The sequence below is a fragment of the Malurus melanocephalus genome, unplaced genomic scaffold (genome assembly GCF_030028575.1).
Source record: "Malurus melanocephalus ecotype Western Australia unplaced genomic scaffold, MMel_1.1 scaffold_41, whole genome shotgun sequence".
NCBI lineage: Eukaryota > Metazoa > Chordata > Aves > Passeriformes > Maluridae > Malurus > Malurus melanocephalus.
In genome coordinates, this window is record NW_026623273.1 from 603,801 (window position 1) to 616,229 (window position 12,429).

Genomic DNA, 12,429 nt, shown 5'->3' on the forward strand with positions numbered 1-12,429 from the left:
AAAGCTGAGCAACTTAAAGTCTAATTTTGATCTTTTCTTCCATGCTGATTTTAACTTTGTGGGAAAACACCTCCGTCTTGCAGATGCAACCAGACAATAACGTAAGGTCCTGTTTCGGGAACCATGTTCTTCTTTAGATGTTATCTGTTAATGTCTGTCTTTCACAAATGCTGGACTTATGAGTGCTAATTGTTACTTTGAAGCTTTAAGTTGATTAAAAGGACTTATAATTCTGTGGAAGACTGCCAAGTTCTGTGCTCATAGTAGGCCATAATGTAATTTTAGGAATTTTATTTTTCTCATATCAAGAATGATCAGCAGCTCCAAATCCTCCAGCGCAGCTGGAATCCTGTGTAATCAGCAGTTATAGCTATTGATTATATCACCTCTCTAAGTATGCTTTCAGACACCACCACAGGAGGTGGTGATGGAGCACACCATCGCAGGAATTAATGATAATTTTCTACCATGACCAGAAATCTTTCAAAGATTGAACAACATCAGTAATATGAAATTATTTGAAGATCAGAATCTAGTAAGATAAATTACGTGTTCTCAATGGGTAGTTACACTAAAAGCTACAATTTCATTGCCCTCGAGAACTGAATATGTTGTTCATCTGTTTCTCATAAAAGTAATGCATTTCTCCTTTATTTTATTCTGTTTTAGAAAGCAAACAAATGGGACTTTATAGAAACAACAAAAATTTTTAGGTATGTTTATGCATTAGTCTTCCTGCTGGCTATGCCATTCTGGTGAGAATTGAGCTGTTTTCATTTCTTAAGCTAAATGAACAAGTTAATTTTCATTTTCAGGACTGTGCACCTCTGCACGTCCATTTTCATTGCAGTCTCAAACTTACTCCTTACAAACAATTCTAGGCTCTTGCAAAACAGGAAAAAATTGATAACGAAGAACAAATAATCAAGGAAAGAGAATATCATGAGAGAATGGCTGCTGAAAGAGCTCAAGCACGCTATAAAAAGCATTATTCTATATGCTGGGAGATGATAAGCCAAATCATTGATTTGTCAACAAAAATAGGAGAATATCGTCAACGGATGAACAAGTGMGTATGTGGCTGCTAGACAAAAATAACAGCTGTTAGGTAGCTTTTAGGTTGTATTATTCAGACTGGTTTAAGCTTTRTAGCAAATTATGTAGCTTTCTGATGTTTTACATGACAGCTGYGATTAGCTTGTGTGCAAGAATGGTGGCATTGGTTTTGTGTGAAGATTGACTGGTTTGTGATACTGGGTGAACTGATGTTCACAGCCTTAGCAGAATTGCTTGAGAACTCAACTAACTTGAAGTCTTAGGAGATCAAAATCTAGTGTAACTTATGCAACTGCTGATTTCCTTTCTTACTAACAAATTCCTTAGTTAAAAGTTTAAATCCAAATGGTGCTCATCTCATTCTAGAATGCTCCACTAAATGACCACTTCCATGGTGTAATACCGACAGGATGAATTTCCCATGATATATAAATCTAATTGGAGTGTCCAAAAAGGGGCAACTGAGCCCGAATTCTTCTGAGTCCTGCATGCTGTGATTCCCTCTTCTGACATGCCTTAATTGTACAGGGATTCTGAGAAAGTCCTGAAAAGACAGTAATCTTCAGGTGCCTGTGCTCTAGAAGTGTTTAAAAAACCACAGAGTGGGGCTTTATTGCYATGGTTTTTTCATTAGTATTCAGTGATTTGACAATAGGGTTGTAGTTACAATATTAAAAAGTATCCCAAAATACTGTTGTTCTTTAAGTGTAACTATGTGAAATACATATGATTATACTATGGAAATTATATAAATTTAGGCTCAATTAGGTACTGATAAAATAGCCTAAGCACACAGTTTAGTGAAATTACTAATTAAAGAAAAAGTTTAATTATTGATATAATTCTGAATTAATTTTAACTTCCAGTTTTAATTTCCAAAAATCTATAGATTTTTGGCAAGAGGAGGCTTACACCACAGAGGAAAGAATATTTTGGGACAGGCAAAAGTAACTCTAGCAAAACTGGAACTACACAGGTCTGTCAGCCAAATATTGTGTGATGGCACATTTGTGAAAATACTGAAGCCTGCTAGTGCCTACAGTTTTTTTTAAATTAAATAAACACTTTAAAAAAGCTGTCATAATTACAGGATACATTATAAACTACATCTAGTTTAGTGTATGMTTGTTTCATGATTGGGATTCTTGTAAATTTGGATACAGTTGTCAAATATCCAGCCCTTTAATTTTTGGTTTAAAATACATTTTTCCTATTTTTCTGCAGCCGTGTGCCATTCAAACTGATACTGGATTGGAAGGAATGTTTTATAAATGGAAAACCAATATATGAACAAGCTTCCATTCAACCTTTACCAGACGAACCTAGCCCAGAACAACTTGTAGAGCTGAATAAAATGAGTCTGTTAGATGAAAGAGATTATGGTGAATACAAGGTACACCAAACTGATGAGGCATAATGGAAGATAATACACCTTGCTTTTTTATAATCATAAACTTTATGTTGTGATCTCGCATTTTATTGTATTATTGGTTTCTAATGCCATATTTTGACACATGTTTTCATTGACTGACATTTTATGTGAAACATGGCTATATTTAATGTTAGTAGCAGTTGTAATTCCATTCTCATATATTGCCTTGATTACACTTCTTGAGTTGTAGGACCAGCACATTAATTGCAATTTTCAGTCAGGAATTTGAAGGTGTGAATAATATTAGCAGATTTGAAAACGCAACAGAAAGTAAACAGTAAMAGCAGTCAAATGAAATACTGTGAATGTTACAAAAACTGAACTCTTAATTTCAGCCATTTTGAGTGAAAGCTTTGTAACAAATTTTATTGGTTTGCATTATCAATTTATTTTAAGATAGTAATGATTTGAAAATTACTAAAAATGGCTAGCACTTTTCTTAATCATCTGTTAGAGCACAAGTAAATGTTTTTCAGGGTATGTTAAAACTTCTGTTCAAAACTTCTTTGCCATACATTAATGTAATTTCAAAATTGAAAGATTAAGGWTTAATACTTCCCTGTTAAAACATATTGTACAATCTTTTCAAAGTTATATTAATGATGGTTTTTTTTGGAAAAAAAATCCCACTACATATTTCAACTCTACAAATAACCTAGTGAGTAGAACGTGGCAAAATCATGGCAGATATCCAATCTTTGTCTTGTTGGAAATTTGTAACTGCAATATAGATGAGCTTTTCATCCACATGCTGAGCCAGTTGGTGCATTTTCTTTTGCRTTGAGTATAGATGTTCATTATGAATTTCTGTGATGAATGCCTGACAGTTCAATTTACTGTGGTTTCAATTTTAAAGTATGTTTTTCTGATTTATCTCTRTAAGCTCCTGATTCACAGCATATCAACTGATATATGGATTTTGAGATCATTTTCTTAGGTGAAAAAAGGGCTATACACGAAGTGGGCAGGGGGGACATAAAAGACAGACAGGCAGGAAGCAGTGGAGAGTACTAATGAAAATTGTAAGTTTTTCAGTCATATTTTTGTTTATATTATGAAGTCTCAGTAGTCTTCTCTACCTGTGACATCACTGAAGGTCACAAAGATTTATTGACACRTTTAAAAACTCTTTTTTCCTGCCAGGGTGTTTAAAATTATTTAATAATTAATTTATTCCCAGATGTCGTTAGTCTTATGCCTTTCTGAATCATTATTCATTAAAAGCTGGCAGTATATGATATGTAAAATTGTTGGCACCAATTCATACCTACATCTTCTAAAAACCTAAGTGAACAGCTAATTCTTTCAGAGTATTGCTTCTAGAAAAAAGTTTGTTGTCAGGTCATCCTGACAATGTTTATGCTTATTTCCCTAATGTTTGTGAAAAAAGCCTGGGACAGGCAGTTTGGCATCTCTCAAGAATGCCATGCTTCCATTAGGAAGCTAAAAGTGTCAAATATATGTGATAAAATGCAAGAAMATGCAATAGCATCAGTCCATTGCACATTACATATTACATTTTATTTATAGAATATTTTTGAAACTGCATGTTGCAGGTTGCAGGTAATCATTTAATAAATTACTGGAATAACCTGAAACTAACCACAAGCATTAGGTTCCACATGATTTCCTGCTTCATCCAAAAGCTCTGACCAGGATTTATATAACTCCCACTGGATGCCTGAGAACTTATTTCTGACAGGTAAACAATTTTACCTCATGACAGATACAGTCTAGCACTCTTCTGGTTAAAAGGGCAATATAGCAGAAGAGTGGGGGAACCCATTCTATTTGGAATTAATTTTTCCTAGAGGTCTATAGAATTTAAAACAACTGATCATCTCTACCTATATGTTTAAAGACAAATTATTCCATTACTGAAAGGTTTTTGGGTTTTTGAAAAGATGTCTTTTCAACTACACACGAAGATGTATATTTTCTAAGATATATTAGAGAGGGGATATTGCACAGCTCAAAAATATTTTCTTTATTTGTTTTCACTGATTAAAAATAAATTATGTTTAGTTTTAAYTTTAGTGTAATTTAGACTGATGATTATATTGTATTTTTCTATGTAATAAACACGTTTAAAGTCAGCATTSATTGAGTTCTACTAGTAGGATGTATGCTATGGCAATACATGACTTAGATAGTAAATTCAGGAGAAGGTTGCATATTCTATCCAGAACAAAAATTCGAAACCTTCTCTGTCAATAGAACTTTAGAATTGTTTACTTCTGTTGATGGTGATGAAATATTTGATTTATAGAATGACTCAATTGTTTGGGTTTAAAGGTTTGTGAAGGTCAATTGCTTAAAGCAGGGCCAACTTCTGACTTAGGTAAGGCTACATAGAACCTTGTCTGGTCAACTTTTAAGTATTCCATGGATAAAGATTACACAAATTATCTGTGCAGCCTGTTCCCCTGCTTTGCCAGTATCACAGTGAACATTTTTTTCCTCATTTTTCTCGTACTTGGGATTTCCCTTGCTGAAACTTTTCACTTTGCCTTCAAGGTTTTGTGCACTCAAAATGAAGTGACAAGCTAGAACCTAATTGAAAATATTATTAGTCTACACATCTTCCAAACAGCTGTTTAATATCYTCCAACCAAATAAATATTAACACAGGCCTAGTGTTATCCTGCATACTGAAATGTCTTTTAKCTTCTCATAGCATAAACTTCAGGATGTCAGGGCTTTCCTAGTGTTGTAAGATGCAAAATGGGTAGAGCAGAAGAGCAATTTTGTGTTCTGTTCCTTTGACTACATGCTTTCATCCTTATCTTTCTTCCAGTGTGACTGTCAGTGAGATGATTTTTACTGGTAAAACCTAGTAAATCATGTAACTGATAAATTTTTATTGATCTCAGGGTAGATGAACTGTTAGTGCTACTCAGTATCTCCTTCCTTTAAACGTGTTTGAGTTGGTTTGAGTTGTTTGCTTTGGTTTAATATTTTCCTCTCTATTGAAAGTATGTTAGGTAAATACATATATTTGAAATCTTTATTCATTAAATTTTCAGAGAATTTAATGTGATACTGTGAAATAATTTTGCGCAGTTTTAGAGACCAGATTATTAGGATACTAGATTTCTAATACAAAAATCTGCTACTGATTAATTCTATGGTATTGGTGAAATTACTTTTCATGATTATGGAATTAAAGAAATGATTGTATGAATATGTATTAAGTTTATGGAGCAAAGTTCTGGTTGCGGGGGGCTGCAGGGTTGGCTTCTCTGGGAATCTGCTGGAAGCTTCCCACATGTCTAACTGAGCCAAGATGAACCCRTCACTGGCCAAGACTGAGCCAGCCAGTGACAGCAGTGATACTTCTGTGATAATATATTTAAGAAAAAAAAAAGTTTTTGTGCACAAGTCAGAGGAAAGAGGAGTGAGAAGTGTGAGAGGAACAACTGCAGACACCGAGGTCAGTGGAAAATTACAAGGAGAACGTGCTCCATGCACTGTTGCTGAGTTTCCCTGCAGCCCATGGAGGCTCTTGGTGGTGGCAGAAATCCACTAGCAGCCCATGGAAGACCCACACCCAAGCAATTGGATACCAAAAGGAATGCTGTGGCCTCTTGGGASCAGGCTCCTGGCAGGACCTGTGGTCCCTGGAGAGAGGAGCCCACACTGGAGCAGTCTGTTCATGGAGTATTGCACCCTGTGGAGGAGACCTGCACTGGAGCAGTCTGTTAATGGAGGGCTGTACCCCATGGAAGGGACCCAGCTGGCACAGTTTATGAACTGTAACCTGTGAGAAGGACTAAGGTTGGATAYATTGATGGACTGGCTCCTGTGGGAGGTCCCCATGCTGGAGCAGGAGGAGRGCTTAGTAATGTGGTGAATTGACCATAACCCCCATTTCCTTGCTCTGCTGGGCAGGCAGTGGTACTGAATTTGGAATAAAGTTTAGCCTGGGAAGGAGGGAGGGGTGAGGGGAAGACGTTTAGGATTTGTTTTATTTGTCTCTATCCTGGTCTCATTTTTATTCTGAATAAATTCAACCTATTTCCCCAAATCAAGTCAGTTTTGTCCATGATGGTAACTGGTGAGTAATCTCTCCTTGTCCTTAAGTCATGAACATTTTTTTATATATGTTCTCTATGGCATCCATCAAGAGGCAAACCATCATGAAATCTATGAAAGTGTTTGTTTATGTACTTGTCTCTCAACTAGTTATTAGTGAATATCAATAAATATTTAAGGATTTTGACATAATTATAGCTTTTAACAAGATTTCRGTCTTAAAAATTTAGTACTATTCAGATTTCATTATTTTATGTTTTGTCCTTGTGTATAAGTACATGTATTTAGAAAGATGAAAGACAAGGCGTACTGAGATGTGATTTACTAATTTGTCTTTTATACAGAGTATGACAGGGAAATGGAGTCCAACTGAAGAGAACAGTGAAAACAAACCTCCTCTTAATAATAACATACTGGGTCATGTGCTTCGTAGAATGATGGAGATGTTCTATCCTCCAAAACCCAAATCTTCACCTGAGTTCCCTTCATTTCCTGTCAAGGGATGTATTTTGGGAAAAATGTTTAGTGGGAAAACTACCTGTGCAAAGTTTATTGAAAAAGGTAGAAGCTTTTTGTTTGTTTGTTTGTTTGTTTGCCTGAAATCCTTTAGCATTTTTATTTGTGTTAAAATCCCACTCTTACAATGAAAATTGCTTGGGCAAGTCCTTGCATTAATAATTCCTGAACCTCAGATGCGCTTGTGTTTTGCTGGGGTTGGTTCCATGTCATTCATTTGTTATCTTCAAAAATTAGATTGAAAACRCTGGAAGTTGAAAGTAGTATTAATATTGTATTGCAACCTTAATACTTATTCCTTAGGAATTTGAAAATGCTTTTGGTAAACTTCTTTTGAGATATTTGTTTTAGAACAGAYTAGCAAGATAGTTATGTGATTGTTGATACACACTGTGAAGTGGTTACAGAGAAGAAAGAGTAGAAAGAACTTACATTAGGAGCCTCAGTTAAATAATTTAACTGTAATAGTTTCTCTGTTTGTATACACAACTCAAATTTTAGCTATCTAATATTTTTGTGTATTAGTTTGCAATATTCAGGTACTATCTGTTGGTACTCTGGTTCAGGAGGCCATTGAAGCTTTTCTTAACAATGAAATGAAAAGTGAACACGACGTGATTTCACAGGAAACAGAGATTTCAATGGAGCAGGAGATTGAACAGGTTCCATTTGGTTCAGAAGAACAAAATGAGGTAAGCATATTTCTTAGTTTTGGTCTTGGCTCTGAGAAGTAGATGGGAATGAAATATATARCAAAGAAAGCATGTTTCAGTATTTTTACTCAATTTCAAACTTAAGTTTTGACAGGTAAGACTGCAAGAGTCAGCTTGAATTGACAGGCTTGTTTTTTCTGTAATATGTAGTTTTCATTCTAATCCATTTCCTGTCATAATGATACAAGGTCCAGGAGGACTTACCAAATTCACCACCAGATCTTCTAGAGGAAACCCAAACAGAAACCACCACAGGTAAATCGTGCTGCAGATTTTCGTCGTTGTCTCAGGGTCTTGGGATACCTCAGTCTTTTGTATGTCCCAGCATTTCCMCCAGACTTCATTTGCTGTGGAGCTATCTGTAAAAACTCTTCTTGTTGCCCTTCTGCCTAGACAAAAGACAAGACTGTTTCCCCATGAGGACAACCAAATACTGAAACAAATTTCCTGGAGGGGTAGTGTAGTCTCCGCCTTTGGAGGTTTTCCAGATTACACAGGGTAAACAACTGAGAAACCTGGTCTGACATTATAAATGATGCCACTTTGAGCAGAAGGTTGTACTTGAACAAGGTGACATCAAGAAGTTGCTTCCTGAATTACTCAATGCTCCTATAACAATTTTATGTACCTTCTGTATTGATTTGTTCAAAGAACAGTAACAAGCTGTGTACTTCTATTCTTTATCTGTAGTAATAAATCTAATAGTAATAGGGTCATCAAACTTTATTTTAGAACCTATTTTAGACAATTGTCCTGTTGAAGAGGATCCATCTCAGAATCCATCTCAGGAAGAATTTGAATCAGATAACAGCCAAAATGGCCTGTCTGAGGTTTGTAATCCAATTCCAGTTTCTACTTTATAAAAAGGCATTAGTTAAAGTGGTTAAATTAATTAAATGGAGACACCTTCTCAGCATTCTGAATTGCTGACCTCACTCAAAGTATTTTCTGTACAAAACATGAAAAGAGCTTGTTGTGAAAGTCTATTCTTCTGTGTGTTGGTTAGAGTTGTACATCTTGCTAAAGTTCTATAATTCCTTGTGAAATCTCACATTAGTATAAGATGTGGTATTTTCTATGAGATCTCTGAGGCAGCAAAAATGTGTTCTTGTTGCTGCCAAGCAGATAATCCATCCCATGACAATGTTTCTTTATGCTAAAAATGCTTAATTCTACAGTGATTTCTTTGACTTGCTGTTCATTGAAAAATACTTCCAAAGCTAAGATAAAACAATCCCTGTAAAACTAATTTATTTATATGCAGCTGTATGAAATCATCAGTGGCAGTGAAAATCAGAATAAGCTTAGAACCAGAACACCTAACATTTTATTTCTTGGCCTTCATATCCTTTGTTTTGCTATCATGTTTCTTTCACCTTTTTTATGAGTGTAATGATGGAAATCAGCTGGAGTTTTCAATTGAACCAGGCATTTTTTACAGTTAAAACGATTCTCGTTAATAGACACCCCCAACTATCAAATATTAATAAATAAAAGCCACCACCCCAATATAAATAAATAAATTTAAAAAATAATATGTAATATAAAATGCGTAGTCATACTCTTTTCAACAATGACTGCTATGAACATTCTGAGCATACATTGCACTCTTCCGCAGCTATCCGTACGTGCCCAGCTTGGTTCTGCATCACAGGAATGGTTGAAGAGAGGAAAAAGTATTCCTGATGAATTATTAATTGACATCCTACTGGAAGCCATTAGGTGTGCAATTGTATAGATACTTGGTTTTATCTATTCTTGTTTGACAGAAAGTTGTCTTAGCTACCCTGATATGCAATTAGCACTTAATTCCCACATGAATTTCATATAAGTTGTATTACTCCCATTTGTATACTTTAAGTTACAGATTTTCCTATTTATTGCTTTAGCTTGCAAGTTTGTTTGARAAAACTGAGAAACCTCTGAGCAATCTGTGTAGAGTGGTTTTGAAAATTTTATTTATCAAGACAGGAAAAATAGTTTTGTTTCTGATTTTTTTTTCACTTTACACTTGGAGTTATTTTTTCTGATTTAAAATCCATTACTTTACCATTTAATARTATCTGTCACATTCTATATTCATCAGGAAATCTAATATACTGAATTAAGAATGAATGATGGCTAGAGCAAGCTGTTATTTAGGTTTTATTATTAGGCTATCAATTCACTGTGTAATTCTGGTTCTTCAWTTCCTTTTAGCCGAATACCACCAGAGAAGGGGTGGATTGTGGAAGGGTTTCCAATGACAATTAATCAGGCAAAGCTATTTGAAAAATCCTATACAGGCTTTGATCTAGAAGCAAAAGATCCAATTTGTGAAAAGATGTCACTTGCTGTAGATCCCAGAGTCCCTAAGGAGCCTCCTCCCATCCCACCTGCATTTGATGTTTCAATATTATTGGATGTTTCAGACAGTGTGGTGCTGAACCGTGCAGCTGATGTAAAGTGTAAGTTTCCAACTACTTTTAACAAAATAAAATAGTAAGCAGATACCTGTATGTTGTAGCTATTAAAGCAGAATAGCATTACCGGACAATTTCTGTATATTTCACAATATYGCTTTCATTAATTGTGCCTTGGATACTTCCAGATTATTTCACATACTTCTGTTTGTTTCAGTCAAAGGCAGATCAGAAGTGTTCAAGTGCCTGTGAATATGCTTTTATGTATTTGTACTGAAACTGTCACTGCAGCTGAGATAGCACAGTGACTGGTGTTAGGTACCACATGAAACAGCAGCTAGAAAAAAATATAAGTAGTAACGTAGAATAAGCTGCATTACAGTTGAGGGTTTATCATTAGTATTTTTCTACAGGAGACACACTTGGAAAGGGAAAAAGAAAATTTTAAACAGGGCAATGTGCCAATATTCATTCCCTGAGAGTGCCAAAATTCCCTATTGATTACTCTTCAGTTAGTCAGTGAATGATCAGAAATCAAACTCAATTCTGTCCAACCCAGACAAAGGCATTAAGGGCTTTTTGTAGGCTGTTTTGCTACCAAACCTGACATTTTGAGATCTTGGTGGAAGTATTTTTAATGAGCACCTTGTATATTATATAAATTATGAGGAGATTCTTCTTTGTTGCTTTCACTGCAGTGCATAGATGGCAAATAGCTTTAGTCAAAGCACCATTTACACTTACTTTTATGCGCAGGTAGGAGTGAGGATGGGACAAAATCTTTAAAGCTTTTGCTAACAATCTGATGAGGATAGATGTATAGACACTTGAAACTCTCCCTARTTTTAAGACCTTGTGTTGCAAAAAAGCTTGGAACATGTCGTGATATGTAATATAATCTCAGAAACACAAATAGAATTTATTTCATAAAATGCAAATGGGATGATAGAAAGAAAATCAAAATTCTTTTAAAATCACTTATTTCTAATAATTAAAGGCTTTTCAAAATTTAGAGAAGACTCAGAAAGAGATAATACCTTGTCTGTTCATGAAGTGGAAAATCTGCTCGTTGTGAAAAATAGATACTTTGCATGAAACTGGGAAAATACCTTCTGACTGGTAGGGTAGGTAAGCCTGAAATAGTCTGCCTACAGGAATCTCCTTCTCGTCAACTGGAGATTTCTACAACCGAAAAGCATCCATTAGGAAATGTTAGTGCTACAATGCACTTGAGCAGAGGAAGCGGCATAGTCATAAGAGTCGGTGTCACAGATCCTTGACTGCTTAATTTTAAATTTCTATTATGTTCTCTGCCTTTCCCTATCTTTTAAGAAGTTTGGTACCCAATTTCTAAATGAAGAAATGTAAGATTAAGGAGMACTGAATTTGTTCTTACAATGATTATGTTAGTTTGAGTGAATAACTGTCTGCATAATTGCCTTTTTCAATATATGCTCATATAAGCACTTTTCCACACAGTAGAAAAAAGGAGGGCATCTCAAACTGAACAGAACAGCGATCAAAATTCAGATACTGAAATCCTAGAAGAGAGGATTGACATAGCCAGGGAGCAGGTGCTGCATAGGTATGTTAAATAAAGCACAGAAAAGTTGCTTCAGCCAGATGTTTAGGTATGTAACTGATCTGAATCTCATATTGGATCCAGGAGAGTACTGACATGCTTAATGTTAACAGTTTACTTTGACTCTTCTATAATGTGGAGTCTAAAGCGTATTTTCATTTTCTGCACAATATAAATTGTGCTGGAAAATAAGAATTCTTGTGTTTTGATTTTCCAGGGTACTGTTCCAAGGAGAATTTAGTTTTCAGGTATATATTGCATGAGCCAAATGTGTACATTTTGTATCTATATGTGTGTATCTATGAATACRCTTATATCTCAGGTGTGTCACACATGATGTGACTGCCCTTGAATTAAATACACTTGATTTGAGTGAGAGATTTTGCAAAATGCTATTTTCCACCTCTACATTTACAAAAACCACTTAGTTTTCTAATTTTAGTTGAATCACTAGATGTTTAACTTCACACAAAGTATAAAATCAACAGTTGTTTCTGAGCATTTGGTACTATTAACTGTTATATTATTTATTATTATTGGTTTGTTTGTGATATTAGAAAGTGAGTTTAGCTTGTGACATGAAAGAACTAGAAATACATGATTAGTTAACAGAAAAATTTTGAAAATTTTCGTATGTTTAAAATAAAGGGTTGATGTGGGTGGAGTAGTTTTAATATTAAATTAGATGGTCTG

General features: G+C 35.0%; 1 protein-coding gene across 1 annotated transcript in view; it reads left to right on the forward strand.

Annotated features, from left to right (window-relative positions):
• SPEF2 (sperm flagellar 2) overlaps positions 1 to 12,429 on the forward strand; it is a 76,836-nt gene that overhangs the window by 17,960 nt on the left and 46,447 nt on the right. The window contains exons 8-16 of the mRNA XM_057364667.1: positions 882 to 1,069; positions 2,281 to 2,449; positions 6,868 to 7,084; positions 7,565 to 7,731; positions 7,947 to 8,007; positions 8,485 to 8,582; positions 9,371 to 9,474; positions 9,952 to 10,199; positions 11,634 to 11,739. Of these exons, the coding sequence (XP_057220650.1) occupies positions 882 to 1,069; positions 2,281 to 2,449; positions 6,868 to 7,084; positions 7,565 to 7,731; positions 7,947 to 8,007; positions 8,485 to 8,582; positions 9,371 to 9,474; positions 9,952 to 10,199; positions 11,634 to 11,739 (1,358 nt within the window). The remainder of the gene's footprint in view (positions 1 to 881; positions 1,070 to 2,280; positions 2,450 to 6,867; positions 7,085 to 7,564; positions 7,732 to 7,946; positions 8,008 to 8,484; positions 8,583 to 9,370; positions 9,475 to 9,951; positions 10,200 to 11,633; positions 11,740 to 12,429) is intronic.